Consider the following 17,846-nt stretch of genomic DNA (forward strand, 5'->3'; position numbering starts at 1 on the left):
AGTGTTGAAAGCCAATAGACTGGCCAAAGGAGAGAGACTAACAGGTTGTGCTGAAAGGAAGAAACAGTCAAGAACTGGTCTAAGAATGTGTCCTATTACATAAATTCATTAATGGTAAGGGGGGAAATTAGCATGGCTTTCACTGTATCACAGGGAACTAGGATCTGTGTCACCCAGTGTTGAGTGCTTAGGAAAATGAAATTTCCTGGCCAGACAGTGCTTGTGGCCTCTGATGCCATCTGTGTATCAATGCACCTTTGTTCTTTAAATCTTTGTCATTGTAGCTTTTTTTTTTTTTTTTTTTTTTTTTTTTTTTTAGCAGCTTTTGGAAAATGAAAAGGTTAGGGATTGAATTTTGAATTCTTAGAGATGGCGGCTTCTCATCCTTGTGCCCAGGATGTATCCTTAGCTCTGACAGCAACAATAACACTCTTGATTCAGCACAAAGCATACAACTTTTTGAAGGGAACATGTTATGGTTTTTATTAAGCAATTGTTTAGCAGAGAACAAAACCTTTTTAGTAACCAAGTTAAGCATGGTTCCAATTCAAACTATTAGTAATAGTAACTTCCTGACCAAAAATTGGGGTGTAGGTTTCTTGTTTTGCTTTGTGTTATCACTGAAAAAAAAATAAAAATCTGCTGCTTTACTGTTTTTCTGTGATATGTATCCAAAAAGCAGATACATGGGGTTTGGTTTATGTTTTTTCTTTTTAAGATGGAATAATGGTGATGGCAATAGCACTCTTTATTAATTTTATTGTAGAGTATAAAGAATATTTTACAGACTGGATTTCCTGTGTACTTCCTTCCAACCATATCTGTTGGACTGACTTCTGGTGCAATAATGATGTGTAAAAATAAGTATTTTTGTTATGACTAAGTATACGTGGTCTGAACATGAGACTACAAGACAAGAACAAATTTACTTTGTGGTTTGGAACTGAATCAATGAGAAATTGATTCAGTTTCCCTCAAAATATAAGAAATGTCCTATTGGCTCAGACAAACCATCTGTCTAGACTGTCTATCTAGCTTTCTGTCTCCAACAGTTGCAACTGAACGTGCTGTTTAGGGAGAGCACACATGACTGTCTGCTTCTGCAGTCCATTTCCTTCACGCTTTTCCAGCATCTGCATTCGTCGAATTAGGTATGCAACGTACTTCTCTACTCCTACCTTTTTTTTTTTTTTTTTTTTTTGGTATCAGTTTATGGTCCTGATCTCCATTAATTTGTCTGATCCATTTTTAAACTTCTCAGTTGTCTGCCTCCAACTTCTCATAACAACAAATTCCAGAAGTTCACTACCTGGTGTGTCAAGAGAAAAAAACCCAAAAACCAACAAACCCAAACCAAAAGCTAACCCAAACTACAAACCTCTCTTTCATCATTTTTAAACTAATCTCCAACTGTTTTTAACTATGTGAAAAATGAAGATGGGCCTAAGCAAGAATCTCAGATCTGAATATTCCCACATTTTGGCATTTTTGGTTTCTGAAGCAGTAAGATGGACCAAAGCAAACTCTGCAGCCTGAACCAGCACATCAGGAAGGAAGTTTTGACCTTCAGCCAAACCTTGCAATAGGTCACTAACAATGATTTGCTGACCCCAAGAAATAAAGGGCAGCATAGGTGAAATACACCTTTACTTGTTACATTTACAGATGAGATCTAGCTAGCAAGGACAGCACAGACAGGTAGGCTTAAAATTGGAAATAATTTTGATAAAGTCAAGAAACAACTAAAAAAAAAATAGGAGATAGCGGAGACCATTCTGTTGGGAAATGTGAGTGCTCTACTTATGTTGGAAGAGTCAGATCTACAACTGCAGGAAAGGGAACAATTGGCTGGATAGAAAATCCTCGAAAAATATCTAAGAGTTACTGCTGATTGCAAGCTGAACATGAATCTGCCTAATAGGCAAATACCATATGGGAGTGTTATAAGGGTAAGCAGAACTTCAGAAAAAAATCTATGCAGAAATGTTGGAAAAACTGATCTTATTTAGCTTAAAAGAAGATGACTAAGTAAGAAAGGGTAAGTGTTCAAATATGTAAAAGGCTATTTTACATAGGAGAAAAGAATTGACTTTGGTAAGGAAAACCTATTAAATAATAAGGAAAAATCAGGATCATAATCAGTAATAATACATTACACTATTCTGGGCTTGGAAATGAATTTGTCTCAATACCATTTGGCAATTTTTTTAAAGTTTTAATACTTCAGCAATTTGCATTTGAAGGGTTTAGCATATTCTTAATTTCCAGAACAGCCAAAATATTGAACAGAAGGTTTGAAGCACTGAAGAAAAGGGGGAGGAATGCCCCAGAATATATATGAGTGGAGAAGAGGTATGCAGGAGCTAGGTTAGTGGAAATTGCATCTCTTTATAGAAATAATTATTTCTGCCATTGTTTTAGGAATTATATAGAAATGTCTCTTGAATTGATTTCGGACTGTTTTGTCCTGTTACATTCCAAAGTCTTGTAAGTATAGCTGGGGAAAAAAGATTCTGAATACATTCTTTATCTCGTGGACTGTCACTTGGAAGACTACTGCAGAAAGGTAGGTAACATGATAAACGTTTTTATGTGTAGTGGTCATGTGCTGTTAAGTCCAAATATGTTTTGTTGAATCTAAATTTGCTTATATAGTGACATGGCTTCAGTTATACACAGTTTAGATTGTGCACAGCTTTCAGTTAAGAGGCAGCATAAATTTACAATCAGTCATTTTATTGTTTATAGTCAGAGGTTATAACAATGAGCATCATCACTATGTGGAGAGATTAATTAGTTTACAGGATGTTAAATCAATATTCTATGCATATCTGTTCTTGTGTGAGACCTTACATCACAAGTGGGAAGAAAAACTATAGTAAAGAGAAAGATCCTAATGTAAGACAGCTGAGTAAAATGTGTGCTAGGGCTTTCTCCATTCTAAATTTAGGGCAGCTTTAGAGATATGTAATTTGCTTCGGGTAATTCAAACGCTTTTCTTGAGATGCTGCCTTGTGCTGTCCATTTTTGCATCATACTAACCCCTTATTATAGCAAGGGTTGCAAGTGTTTTGCACTATAGCAGTCATCTAGTCTGTAGCATAGAGAAATTCTAATGTTAGATGCCAATAGTCTTGATTTTAACGGTATAGAAAGAGAATCCCCGAGAACAAAGAAATCCCAATAATCCTGTAATCCCTGAATATCAACCAGTGTCAAAGGGCTGAAGACTAAGGATTCTTGTCTTGTTAACTAATTTTCAAGAGGGACCAACTTTTATACTAAATGAAAGAGAAATTTTGAGATAATAAAGTGTGGGTTGCTAGGTCAAGCATTGCAGAAAATGATTTTGCAGCAGTGATGTCTTTCTCATTGAATTAAAGTATTCATCCTGGCAATATTTTTAGAGAAAATGAATGGATAAAACTACATTTTGGGATCCCTAGCTGGAGGTTTGGGGTAGAACAGTTTCCCATGGGTTAAGTTTTACAGTGAGGATGCCTGATCAAAGTCAAGAAAAAGATTTCAGTTGCTTTTGATGATCTTCAAGCCACCATGCTTAGATCCTTTTCTAGGATCATGTAAGAAAATACTAAATGAGGGCCTGTACAAAAAAAGACATGTTTTTAAATCTGCTTGTGAGGAATGAGGAAGGCCATTATGCACATAATCAGTAAAACTGCAGTACTTCTAAATGCTTCTACTAAATCGTGTAAGTTTATATAAAGAAGAGGGTTTGAGAAGTGGATTACAGCCTGAAATCCACTGCACCATCCTTTTTCAGCAGCGAAGTCTTCTCTTCTGTAGAAGTGGTTACTCCAACTGGATAAGCAATATGATAAGAAATGTGTAATGAAACTTGGGACTGAAAGATTCAATTGGCAGAAAATGCATTAGTGAGCAGCTGTTCTAGTAGTTTGGCACTGAATCTGAAATACCTTTTTTCTTTCTTTTTCGCCTACATGTATCGCGTTTGTTTACAGTATTGACATAGGACTTTGATATTTAAGACACTGATCAATATCCAAATTTTCTTTTCCCATGCTTTTAAGCATTAGAGGAAATATCTGTAGAGGAACTAAGGACTGAAGCTTACTACAGTGCCTCCATCTTTTGGAGCGACTCCAGAATGGCACTTCCACAGTCTTTTGAGTTGCTGAACTCGGAGAACAATGTTTTCTACCTTCAAGATTTACATTAAATATAAATTCCACTGAAACTTACCAGTAAGACTATGTGTGTTGAAACAAGAGCAAACCATGCTATCTGTGATTTTAACTCTTGGGCATGCCTTTATACGTCTATTTAAGAGGAGAATGCAAAGGAGATTGGTTTGAATCAAACACAAAAATTTAAACATAAGGAGAATGGAAATGACATTCTGTGAAAAGAAAACATTTAATGTTAGCATTCAACTCTACAATAAGCAAATAGACCAAATTACAATAGCATGCTACTGATTTTTTTCTTGCTGCTATTGACACTTTCTATTCCCCATCTTGGCTCATGTTTCTTATACTGGATCCTCTCTGGCTTTTTGTACTGCTAATGAATGGAGATAGGAAACAGGTACTGAAACACATCCACATTTCAGAAGCAGAATGTATCAGAAAGGAACATACCAGCCATATCTAGACACATGAGAGGGATGTGCTTGACACATGTACGTTACACCAACTGGAAGAACAGAATAGGGTCTGGATTTTTTTTTTTTGATGCAATTTTAAAACCACATCAAGAGAATTCATTTGAAGGAATCTTACATCAGACATAAAAAATTTCCTTTGTTTGTCAATAGTAGCTATCATTGCCATTGAAACATAACAGGGCAAGACCTAGACCTGTATCTCCACACTGTTAGGGATATCTCTGTAGTCATTTGTGTTTATAAGGTCAGCTCACTGTCAGTGTAGTGAGTGCCACTTGGAACTCTAATTGTCCTGTAGGCCAATTTCTGCTTAATTTGAAGACAAGAGGATGAATATTAATCATTAGGTGGTGGGGAAAGGAGAAAAGATTTTTAAATCGGTAAACTTTAAATTAGCCATCTTTTATGGGATGGAAAGAAATACAGCCTGAATTGAGGAAAATCTTAGTGTCCCAGAGCCAATGGAATATTTATTTTTTTGTAAACAGAAGTTATAAAGTATCATAGATTTCAACCACCTTATTTTAAAAACCTTATGATTAGGCCATGACTTGAGGCACTATGACTATGATTACTAGCTTTCAGTTATGACACTTTAAACTCGCTACACAGAGCATTTGGTGGAAATGCTCTCTTGCATAAAAGCCTTTGATCCTGTGATGGATGTTCTATGAATGGGGGGGGGGGGGGGGGGGGGGACAGACTGAAAGTCCCGGGGAAATGGGGAAATAAATAATGAAGCCAGCTGATATTATGATGGCACAGCATGAGTGGTATGTTCCATCCCTTTTTGTGATTTAGTTACGGGGAGGCGCTCCTTGCATGGTACTCGGTTATTGAAATAATTATCTGTGCATGATTTGTCAGGTGGGTTTTATTAATGTGCTGCAAAAGAACTTGCTTTCTATGCCAGTCTGTGATGTTTCTGAGAGATTTTAGCATGTTTAAACTGAAACCAGTAATGCTGTATTTCTATTTAGGTGGGGTTTGCGTCCTGGACTACGCTCTCTTTAGGCTTTAATCCTACGCTTTGATCCGCAGCGCTGTAAGGGTCCACTGAAGAACAATAGGCTTCTTAATTTATGTATGCTATTTTATATCTTCATAGCTGTTCTGCTTAACTTCTACCACTGTCTTTGCTTCATGGCTTTACTGTGTTGTGAAGATGTTAAAAAATTGTTAGTGCTTTAATAACTTTCTAGTAACTGTAAGAACTTTAGAAATAGAGCTGCATTTTAAAACTTGAGATTTCATTCTGACTGCAAATGAAGAGATTACTTCCTAGCATCAAAATAATTTATTTGTGTAGCAAGCTGAAATACCATCTTGAAAATGATAAGTAATAAATAAAAAAGAACAGGAGGTACCTAAAGGCCTGCTAGAGGCACCTTTATGCATAACCCCCAGAATGTTGTTCCCTGAGTAGTTACATAACGGGATTCCCAAAGAATAAGAGCAGTGTAACATGAGCAGACTGCCAGCATCCAGCCAAGGCAGTCAGGGATCTGCCCCCCCCCCCCCCCCCCCCCCCCAGTTCGTTCCCATACAATCTTGTTACCAAAACATGTATAAAAGTGATGCAGAACAATTTGAAAAGCTTTCTAATTATTTACACAAGGTTCAATAATGCTGTTCACACTGAGCAAAAATAATAGTACAGGGAATATAACTTTTTCCTTTTGCATAGCTGAGATTTGAGCAGACTGTAGTGTATTTTGTTAGCAATGTGCAATCTGTTTTGGCTTTAGTGTTTGACTTTTTTTTTTTTTTTTTACTTTTAATCACAGTGTCATTGGAACACAGTGTTTACACTCTGTTTTATTTAGGGCTCTGAATGGGGTGTAACCTTCTGTTCAAAGCTGGTTCCAAGGTGTCATACCCTGCTTCTAACATGAGAAAATCTTCTCCTCTCTGGCAAAAAAAAGCTGCATCCTCTCCCAAGTGCAGCTGCCACCACTGCTCAGCAAGTACCTGACTAGGATTAACAGAAGCTTTATTGCGTGATTTCTCTGGGTGTGCTGTACCCAGCTTCATCTGTCGGTTTCAGAGGTGAATGAAACAAGCCGGCCGCTTTGCTTTCTCCTCGGGGCAGGGACCTACAGCGGGCTTCTTCACCTTGGCGGAACCAAGGCTCGGGGTGGGACGAGCCCAGCTCGGCGGGACTGCCTGTGCCCCTCTGGGGTGCGCAGGGGAGGCTCGGGCCTGCTCACCTCACCTCACCTCACCTCACCTTCCCTTCCCCTCCCCTGCCGGCACGGCCGCGCCGCGCCCCGGGCGGCCGTTCTGCCCGCGGCGGGGGGCGATCCGCTCCCCGGGGCGCCAGCGCTGCGCCAGCGGCAGGCGGCGCTGGGCGGCGGCAACAGAGGCGGAGGAGGAGGAAGGCCGCCGCCGGCCCCCTCTCGCCGCGCAGAGGCGCAGGCAGAGGGCGCTTTCGCCATGCGCGGCCCCCGCCGCCGCCGCGCAGCCCCAGGCGCCGCGCTCCCCCCGGCCGCGCTGCCGCTGACAGGCGTCCGCAGAGACCTCCGCGGCGGGCGGAGCGGAGCGGAGACCCTCGGCCCGGCCCGGCCCGGCCTGGCCCGGCCCGCGCGGGAGGGCGAAGGGAACTCCCCCAGTGCGCCCGGCCGCTCGGTCCCGCTCTGCCGCTCGCTCTCTCACTCTCCCTCCTTCCCTTCCCTCCTCCTCCTCCTCCTCCTCTCTGCGCTTTCCACCTCCTGAGTGAGCGCAGCCTCGGATGTCCGGTTTCCTGGTGGGTTTTTTACCTGGCAAACTCGGGATAACTTTGGTGAGAATTTGCAAAGCGGCTGGGAAAGTTGGGAACTCCCCTGCCGGCGCCTGGGAGCTGCTGCTACCGCATCTTCTCCATCCCACGGATTTTACTGCCTTGGATATTGCGAGGGGAGGGAGGGGGGAGAGGAAGAGAAGGAGCCTCATAATTTCGCCTGCGTTCCTGCAACCGCCCCGCGGCCCCGCTGCGCGCTCGCCCTGCCATCTTTGCACAATGCACTTGCTGGAGGTGCTCTCCCTGGGTTGCTGCCTTGCTGCCGGCGCCGTGCTCCTCGGACCCCGGCAGCCGGCCGCCGCCGCCGCCTACGAGTCCGGCCAGGGGTACTACGAGGAGGAGCCCGACGCCGGGGAGGCAAAGGTAAGCCCGTGCCCCCGCTGCAGATGCCAGCTCGCTCCTCTGGGCATGTGGCTCCGAGTCCGCTCGAACGGACCGCCTGGAAATCCCGCCGAGGAAGATAGTTGGGAGAAGCCTTTCTAAGTAGGGCTGCTTTAAAAGCGGAGGAAGGATCTGTTTGAGGAGGGGGAAAAAAAAAAAAATTGTCTGGGTTTTCAGGGTTGCTGGAAGGAAGGTCGCACGGGGAACGACGGCATTTACAAAGAACCGCAAAACACCTGATCGGCGGGGGCAGCCCAAGGGCTCCGCTCCTGCCGTGGTGCTGGGGCTGCCCGGCGGGGAGCGGTCCCGGCCGCGGCCCCGCCGTTTGCAGAGGAGCTCGGTCAGGGCGGCGACCCGCCGGCTTCCCCGGACCCCCCGGCCCTGGCAGCTGGGGCGCTGCCCGCGGGGGGGTCGCGGAGGTAGCCGGGGCCGCCTCGGTCCGGGCGAAGCTGCGGGGTCTTGCGGCGGCCCGGGCCGGGGGGGGGGGGGCTGGGAAACGCTCAGGGGAGCAGGCGTGCACAGGAGCGAGGCGGCGCGGGGGGGGGCGATGACAACAAAACCCGAGACTTCCCATTTGTTGCGAAGTCTCTTGGAGTTATTGACACTTTGGATGAGTTGCTGCTGCGTGACGGAGTTGACAGGAGGTGACACGCTCGAGGCTGAAAATGTTCATTCTGCCCAGGCGCGCGGGGAAAGTTGGGCTTGAATTCTCAGATTCCAGTCACAAATACTTACAGTTCTGTGTTAATTTTTGTTTGCGTAGGAAGTTTTGTAACGTAGAATTCAAGTACCTTTGGTGCTTGTGGTTTTGTAGTTCCCGGTATGCTGATGCATAAAAATGATGTATAGTATGTGGTTGTATAAGCATGTGGCATTACTAGGAAGATCTTTGATGTCTGAGCTTATGACAACTCTTACCCTCATCTCGTTTTGAAGATTTCTGACATACTTATTGAAAGCAATCATGACCCAGCTCATTCATTATTCATTTCAGTATGGGGCAGGGAGTGTGTGGATTGAAAGTTAAGCTGATGTTCTGATTTTTTTTTTTTTTCCCTATGTTGTTTGTTTTACTGAATAGAAGTTTGGGAGCTTTTACTGTAACTACATGGGAAGTCGAGTTTCAATAGTGTACACTAGCTGTACTTATTTCAGGTGTTGTAGACCATACGTTGTTCACAGAATTCATGCTTCTTAAATAATATTCTGCATGGAAAAGGTTACTGAGTGTACTGTAGTCTCTCTTAAAATATTTTAAGTACAGCCAAATGCTTACATCGCAATGTTCAGAATGCTAATATGTTATCAGTGATCATATTGCTTAAACGTTTATCAGGTATTTTTCAAACTGAAGTATTTAAAAATAGAAAAGCAAAATCAATTCAGCTGGTCACTCTTATCACTTAGACTATTTATAAAAAAAAATGCAGAACTCAGTGGAGGGTAAAAATACCTCAACTCTTTCCAGCCCATGACTGTAAGTCAGTTATTTACTTGTGAAACTGGTGTTTGAGTTATAAAGCCTTAGGATAGCTTATGCTGAAGGCGTAGAAAGAATCCAAGCTGGAGCATGGTGCATATTTTGTATGCTTAAACTGCTGAGGTAGAACAGCTGATAGTGAAGCTATTCCCCTAAGTGATGCTGTATGTACCCATGCACGCGTTGTGGACAGTCACTCTGTTTTTTGAAGAAGCTTCAAAGTCTTTTGGAGCTGCCACTGTAGTGCATTGTGTAGAAGTGCAAGTGCTCCCTGGAAAAAGGGGAACTGTCAGCAAACCAGAGGAAGAAAGGTCAGGAGACCGGGAAGTGAATGGGATAGCATGTGTTAAGCGATTACGTTAACAGAGAAATGGTTTTTGCGCCTGACTACTGGTGAGTAGTAGGGAGAGAGAGAGAATGACCCTGGATCCAAGCAGACTTCGTCATGTTGGAAGTCTTTAGTTGTGAGTTTGTTGCTTTTGCTGGAACTGTTTGAGTGAGTGAGTACTGTGCATATTTGTTCCAGCGATGAGAGAATGTTGAGATGAATGTTTGAAGTAATTATGAAAGAATTAAATAAGTAAACTGTAAGTAATTGTTTCAAGGAAAATATGACTATATTGTCAGTGAAAAGTCATCTACTTGAACTTTCATAACTTCGAGTTTGTGTTCATAGATGTTATGCTTCCTCTGTTTTTACTTTCTGTCCATATGCCGTACTGCTGCATGTTAAACTGATGCCTAAGTGCAGGTCATACAGCCTTTTGGGTCTACTCTTTACACAATATATTTATTTCTCTTTACTCCTATTTTAAGAACTTCAGCTTTAGAAACACTTTTAAAAGTGTGGATGAAGTTGAGGGTCCTCCAACACAGGAGGAAAAGCTGGGCAGAAAATAAGGGTATTGTGTTTTTGTGCAGGTGAGGAAGTGTTATGCGTTAATCTTGTCCTAGAGAGATTTGCAGTGACTTGGAAGCGTTACAGATATGAATAGTAGTAGCTCTTCGTACGCAGCTCTTGCAAGGGCATGTTCTGCAGCAAGTGGGCACTGATAAGCTTGTGCAACACTGCCTCCCCCCTTTTTTTTTTCCAGCCTAAGGGTAAAGTTCATTATTTAACAAGCTTACAGGGCCCAGATTAATACTTTTCAGCTGAACTCTCTGCTCAGTGGGATGGGAACGGATCCTGCCTGTAAATCACCTCTCTCGGATTTCCTGCAGCACAGGGGGGTTGCCCCGATGAGGTGACCCCCTCACAGCTGCACCCAGCCTCTCCCTGGCAGGGCAGGAGGCAGGGCGGCCCCCGGCTCCCTCTCTCCGTCTGGGTGGCCTGCTGCAGAAGACAACCTGGTATTTCAGTTCTCTCTCTGCTTCAGGTGGGACGGGGGGAATCAGCCCTCCTGCCCCCAGAGTTCTGGCAGTTTGGCAGGAACCCACCACCCAGCAGGGATGCTCGAGCAGCTGCAGCAAGGAGAGGGTGAGCAGTTGTGTGACACCAGTGACTTGAATCGGTGGTGATAGGGTAACAATAGCACGAGTAGGTTATTATGGTAGCAATGGTATGGTAACAATAACTGGAAAGAAGGCACACAGCTGGGAGGGTTTGCTGTAGCTGCACCTTCGTTTTGTTGCATAGTCAAGCCTTTAGGATTATGTGACTATACAAAGGCAGTATTGGTCAATTGTCCCATGTGGTTTTAAGAGGTTCAAAACTATAGTTAAAAACTGTATTTATGCAAGGATGCTTGTATTAGAATGGGAATGACAAATGAAAATGTATTTGCCTGTTCTAAAGTGCATCCCTGAAAGTGGCATTGGGGCCTCTTTACACAGCAATAACGCACAGAACAGTCTTTGTGCTGCGATTCTGTGATTTGCTTTTTGCAATGAAAATAGGTGTGCTTACTTGAGCTCCATTTATCTTGGGTGCTACCTCAGCTGAGAGATACCTTTTTTTTAATTATTATTATTTTAAAATTATTTCCAATCTGACCTAATCATAAAGTGCTGCTAGTTGATGGCTAATGGAGTTTAAATGCTGTTAGTGTGGGATTATGAGGAAAAGCAGTGTGTCAATTTTGGGGGTTTCCTTCTGTCACTGTGTCTTGAAGGTGTAATCTCAAACCCATCAGTTTTATGGCCACCACTTTTATGAAGTGTGCCTTACTCTGCGTTGTGACATTACGTGCACTCATGAGAGATGAGGCTATGTTTTCTGCTCTGAAAACAAGCACAGACCTCACTCCCAGCACTCAAGCAGTGCTAAATTGAGCAAGTAGGGAGGATGTTACTTTTTCTGCTGTTGCTGTTTTGTCTGCTGCAACTTTCCTTTTCATGTGTGTGTAGCCGCTCTTTTTTTTTTTTTTCCAGATGCACACGCACACACAGAAAGATACTGTCTTTTTTTAGAAGCACGGTTTGTATCAGATACAACAGGATGAATAAGTAATACAATAGGACCTATTATGAAGACTAAGCAATGTTTCTGCAAACATAATTATTAAACTTTGGACTCGCTTTTTGTGTGAGTAGAGTACAATACTAAGCTCTAAGCACTCATGGCACTTTCTAGTTCTTGGTGTAGGTATGTGCATTCTTGGATATCTTGTGTAAGCACACTTGTGTGCCTGTGAGGGACCTCCTGGGATTGCTGCTGACAAATAACTGGACTTCTCAAAGTTCTAAAAAACTTTGGGGACCACTTCAACTAACTGCAGTGTTTGGAGGCGTACAGAAACATCCCATCAAAAATACTATTTTTATGCTCACTTAGGTTCAGTGTGTGTTTAAACTCTTGCATGTTCTTCAAGGGTGTATCTGCTTATTTTAGTAAAAACAAACCAGCGCTTGTCCTTCAGGCTGTTGTAGCTGAGGATGATGGTAATAATCCTCTCCCATTGATACCCTGCATCCAGGGTAGGAAGTCTGTCTAGAACCTCATGTTCAGCTGCTGCTTTTTTGAATGTGGTCAGTGATTCATTAAAACAAAACGCGTGGAACAAAAGGTATCCAGCTGAAGTCAGACTGGTATCCTATCAAGTTTAATATCCTTGTTTAATGTAAAAAATGTGCTACAGCTGTTTGTAGAATGAATTATAAGAAATTCAAGCAAGGTTGTCATTTGAAAGATGTAAGCTCATTCGAAGTCTTAAGTTGTTTCTTAAGAGTTTTGTTTGGTAAGGTATTGAATTTTGTTTAGTGAGTAGGATAGGTATGATTGTTTTCATCATCTATTATAAACATTGAATACCCTTTTTTTTTTTCCCCGCTAATTCCACCTTGCTTCTAACCTGAGTGATCTGTAATACCAAGTTCCCCTCTATGCGTATGTGTATCTGCTTCAAAGGCACTAATGGCTGCATAAATTGCAACAGAATTTTAATTTAAAACATTGATAGCTTAGGGCGACCATGAGGAATTGTTTGTTGAATTCCTATTGTATATGAATTTGTCAACTTGTTTTTCTTGCTTTGTGTTTATCTGTCACCAGAAATTTTTCTGATGACTTAATATTTATGTATTACTGTATTTTTTCCCTCTCTTTGTTGCATTTCAGACTTTAGTTAGGAAATAGCTGAACTGCAAGTAATTTATTCTTCTACTCTTCCATTGTAATCATTGTAAATCAATCCCTCTAGCTCTGTTGTAATTTGTTTTTTTTCTTTTGACATTTCCTGACTTGTCTAAGATGGCTATAACTCCTTACAAATACTTAGAGACTGCAGTTGCCACTGCAGTGAATGGATGTTTTGGTAAAATGCTCGATTTAGCAAAGTAACCAAGCGGAATGGTGTTCTTCGGGGGAGGAGAAGAAATCGGAGGAAAAGTACCTTCTGATAAGGGAAAGAAAAAAAAAATAGTGGAAGTTGGTATATTTTGGCTGTACTGTAGTCTTTGCTGAGTATGGGTAAATTCTGTTTTAGGGTGAATGTGTTATCTTCCCAGATGTAGTTACTAAAGCAATACATTGTCGGCAGGAAATTTTTGGGATCCTGATTATGGTTAACTTCCATGAAAAATGATTGCTTGGGGAAGTTAATGACATTAATTATCTGGTACTGCCGTCACCTTGAACCCTGTAGTACTCCATACGGTTCACATAATGGCTTTACCTACTGGGTGACAATTTTTAAATAGCCTGACCTTGAGGATGCAGCTTAAAAACTGTTGAAGCTGTTTCACATCCTGTTCCTCATTGAATAGAGCAGGAGTTTTATCTGGACAAGGGGAAAATACTGGCAAAGAATTGGACAGTTCTTGGAAGACACTAGAAGTCTGCTGGGAGCAGGGGACACAGGTGTTTCTTTCTGGTGCCACAGGTGTGGCATCCCCTGTGTTACTCCTACCTGCTTGTGGCAGCACTGTGAAATAAGTAATTTCAGGAATCAGATATCATCTAGAACAAAATCCTTTACACCATTAAATGGTTTAATTTTTTGGCTTTCCTTATCCAAGAATTGTGCTCTTGAGAGAGAAGAGAGGAATTCAGCAGAAGGGATTGCTTCTGAGAACAGATGCAGCATTTGGCTATTTCCTCATTTTTTTTTCCAAAAGGAGATCTATAGCAACCCTCCAACCCCCCCACATGCATGCGTGAAAATTTCTGGGACTTGTAAAGATTGTTAGAAACAATAGATACCCTACTATCCTGCTGTATTTAGCATTGGTGCGGCCTCACCTTGAATACTGTGTGCGGTTCTGGGCCCCACAATTCAAGAAGGTTGTGAAGGTCTTTGAATGTTTCCAGAGGAGGGCAACAAAGCTGGTGAAAGTGCTGGAAGGCATGTCCTATGAGGAATGGCTGAGGACTTTGGGTTTGTCTGGTTTGGAGAAAAGGAGGCTGAGGGGCGACCTCATTGCTCTCTACAGCTTCCTGAGGAGGGGACGTGGAAAGGGAGGTGCTGATCTCTTCTCCCTGGGATTCAGGGGTAGGATGCGTGGGAATGGTTCAAAGCTGCACCAGGGGGGGTTTAGACTGGACGTTAGGAAGCATTTCTTTACCGAGAGGGTGGTCAAACACTGCAACAGGCTTCTGAGAGAGGTGCTCGATGCCCCAAGCCTGTCAGTGTGTGAGAGGCATTTGGACAACGCCCTTAACAACATGCTTTAACTTTTGGTCAGCCCTGAAGTGGTCAGGCAGTTGGACTAGATGATTGCTATTCCATCCAACTGAAATAGTCTATTCTATTAGAGATCATTCAGAAGAAGCAAAACTACTCTAGCTGTCCTTCAACTTTCTTCGACTTCAGACTTCAGCAGACCAAATGTATTTGTAGTGGACTGCTCCAGCTGTCCAGAATGTACTTGCTGCATCAGTCACAGTATTTAGAGCCAAGAGAAAAACTGGCCAAGTGAAGCTTCACACGTTAGCTGCTGTCTACTTACTCATGTTTGTGTAGACAATGAAACATTTGGGGTTTTGTTTGTTAGTTTGTTTGTTTTGTGGGTGGTTTTGTTTCCAGTTGGCTAAGAGAGATACAGCTGGTAAGTAACCTCTGCAGTGTGCTCAAGGAACAGTCTCATTAGAGAGACAAAGAGCAGCAATTTTAGAGGTTGAGGTATTTATTACTTCCAGGTCAAACGTTAATTTTAGCAGGGGTGTATTATAATTATGTTTCAAGTAAGAGCCAAGCCATTCACCCCTTTCCAAATAGGTGGCTAATGCTCATTACCCTGCAAGTATGGGATCCGTATATGCAATCATGTGAAGAAAAGCTGGTAGGATTGTTTGAGGTGTGCTGTCTGCAGATGGTGGGATCCGCATTCCTGCCCTGCCAACTGGATTCCCAATCTTGCGGGATTCTTGCTGAGGAAGCAGTGCGAGGGCAGCGTATGCGAGTTCCCTTCCCTGGGCCCGCTGTGACCCAGAGTGAGCCCAAATGGGCACTGCTGTGAACCTGTTCTCGTGTTCATGGAGCGTGTAAGTACCAAGACCGCGATCTGTGGACTCAGATTCACACTTACCTGCACTTCAAAGTGCTCAAACAAAGTTGAGCTCCAGGAATTGTCCATGTAGGTGGTCTCACTTTGTGCTATATGCATATTAAAGAAACTTAACATGGAGAATGAAAAAAAAATTCGGAAGAGTTTAAAACATAAGGAAAGCCTGAGAAGTGAGGAAAACTGTAAGGAAAAATTTGCTTGAACAGCTTTGGTTTTGTTAGTTCCTTAAAAAACAGGGAGAGCATTTCTTGCCACAAGCGTTGGAAGTAATTTTGAGAGGTTTTTTTTTTAAAAAAAGAAAATATTTTCTTTGAAAATGTTGCTTTTGGAGCTCTGAATTCACCACAGTCTTGACCTGTCATTCTTCTTGACTAACAACTGCTAAGTATTGCAAACTATGTGACAGCTTTGTGGCTGCAGTGAATTGGAGACTAGGAGGATACCATGAAAGCAGGTTTCAAAGGAAACGTTTGTATTTTGTACCCCTAAAAGGATTGTTCACTATTTAGCATACTGCTGAGGAGAAAATCTCTGCTTATTTGCGTGCTCACTATTACTTAGAGAACACCACTCCTACTATTTTGTCTTATAAATAATGCAGAAAAGGAAAATTATGTAACTTCAGTCATTTGGGTTATGTATATTTGTAACTGGCTGCAGATACACTTGACAGAAACATACTTTGCCTGTAAATGTAATAGTAACAAGACTCTTGATGGAGACTATATGTATCATTTTTATAGAATCACTACTTATGGTTAGATTAGCAGTGTAATTAACTGTCTAAGGAAACTAAGAAATAAGCTTGCAAGGTAGCGCCTTACTGACGTTTGTCCCTTGCCTAGGGACAGATGTTTCCAAATTAAAATGGAGCCTATGACTTCCTCTTCACCCCACCCGCTCCCCAGCAAATCTTGCGTAACAGGCAGAGTGCTGCTGTGGTACAAACATGACCATTTACTTAGTTTCATTTTATTCATGTATGTCGAGGTACTCACGTTAAGAGTTCAGTATCTCTTTGCCATGAGGCTTTTTTTTTTTTTATTTTATTTACTTTATATCATTAATATTGAAATATTCTGTGATTTGGCAGAAACAAGACAATCTTGTTAATAATCAGCAGGCTTGCACTGTTGAATCGCAGTAGATTCAGTAAACATGAAGTGTTTTTTCCAGGAAGGAAGATAGCAATGGACAATTATTTTGTCTTTCCAGTTGTTGTGGTTTAACCCCAGCCAGCAACCAAGCCACACGCAGCCACTCACTCACCTCCCTCACAGTGGGATGGGGGAGAGAATCAGGAGGGTGAAAGTGAGAAAACTCCTGGGCTGAGATAAAGACAGTTTAATAGGGAAAGCAAAAGCCGCACATGCAAGCAAAGCAAAACAAGGAATTCATTCACCACTTCCCATGGGCAGGCAGGTGTTCAGCCATCTCCAGGAAAGCAGGGCTCCATCACGTATAACGGTGACTTGGGAAGACAAACACCGTAACTCTTGAACATCCCCCCTTCTTTCTTCTTCCCCCAGCTTTGTATGCTGAACATGACATCATACGGTCTAGAATATCCCTTGGGTCAGTTGGGGTCAGCTGTCCCAGCTGTGTCCCCTCCCAACTTCTTGTGCCTCCCCAGCTACTTGCTGTTGGGGTGTTGGGAGAAGCAGAAAAGGCCTTGGCTCTGTATAAGCACTGCTTAGCAATAATGAAAACATCCCTGTGTTATCAACACTGTTTCCAGCACAAATCCAAAACATAGCCCCATACCAGCTACTGTGAAGAAAATTAACTCTATCCCAGCCAAAACCAGCACACCAGTTGGGTGTGTTTCTGGCTGGCTAGAGAAGAGCAAACTGTTGGTTCATTTAAAAATTCCAAGAACCCTGTTGTGCAGGCCACAGGGCACAGCTTTCAGGAGAACATTAACAGCTCCTAGGTATCCTACTAACATGACTGAATATGGTGGGTATTGGCCTGTCTCCTTTGTAAAGTTTCATGGCCTTTCATGGAGTTTTCATGTAAACTGCCACGCAGCAGAAGCCAAGAGGTTAGTCTCAAAATCAAACTCTCCGAGGGTCTCCTTGCTCTCTCGCTGGAGTGTTAGCAGTGCTGAGTTTGCGCCTTCTGCCTTGTGTTCCCAGGCGCACCCTGAGATGTGAGAATGTACTTTTTGAACAAACACACAGTTTTGAAAGGTCTGGGCTCCTTTTGTGGCCCAGGAGAGCCCAGCAGGTGGGCAGCTCTTGGCTGCTTCAGTGCAATTTCTTTCACCTGCCAGGAATGCTGTGTTAATAGTACTGGGCACATGAGATTGTCCGGACCCCTCTTAGGCGGGGATTCACTATGTCTGCGCTGAGGGAGGTGAGTTTGATGAACAGTCTGGACTCAGACTGAGATCAGGCCACCTTAGAGTGGTGAGTGGTTGATAAAGGGTTGTCTCTGCAGTTACGATTCCCTTCAAGATCGTGGTCCTCAAGTCAAGAGTAAACGCAGCCTGTAGAACTAAAAAGTGTGGCAAGTGATGCGTGAAAAAATGCTTTTATTTTTCTTGTCCAAGAAAAGCTGCCTATTTCTCTCTGATCATCAGCTGTGAAAATGATGAGGATCTTTAATGAGAA

At 42.7% G+C, this 17,846-nt stretch overlaps 1 protein-coding gene across 1 annotated transcript in view; it reads left to right on the plus strand.

Moving 5' to 3' along the window:
* Window positions 1-7,052: 7,052 nt before the first annotated feature.
* Window positions 7,053-17,846, plus strand: part of VEGFC (vascular endothelial growth factor C) — an 83,057-nt gene continuing 72,263 nt past the window's right edge. Inside the window, exon 1 of the mRNA XM_030016998.2 lies at window positions 7,053-7,790. Coding sequence (XP_029872858.1) covers window positions 7,380-7,790 — 411 coding nt within the window. The 5' untranslated portion in view covers window positions 7,053-7,379. The remainder of the gene's footprint in view (window positions 7,791-17,846) is intronic.

The sequence above is a fragment of the Aquila chrysaetos genome, chromosome 1 (genome assembly GCF_900496995.4).
Source record: "Aquila chrysaetos chrysaetos chromosome 1, bAquChr1.4, whole genome shotgun sequence".
Classification (NCBI taxonomy): Eukaryota; Metazoa; Chordata; class Aves; order Accipitriformes; family Accipitridae; genus Aquila; species Aquila chrysaetos.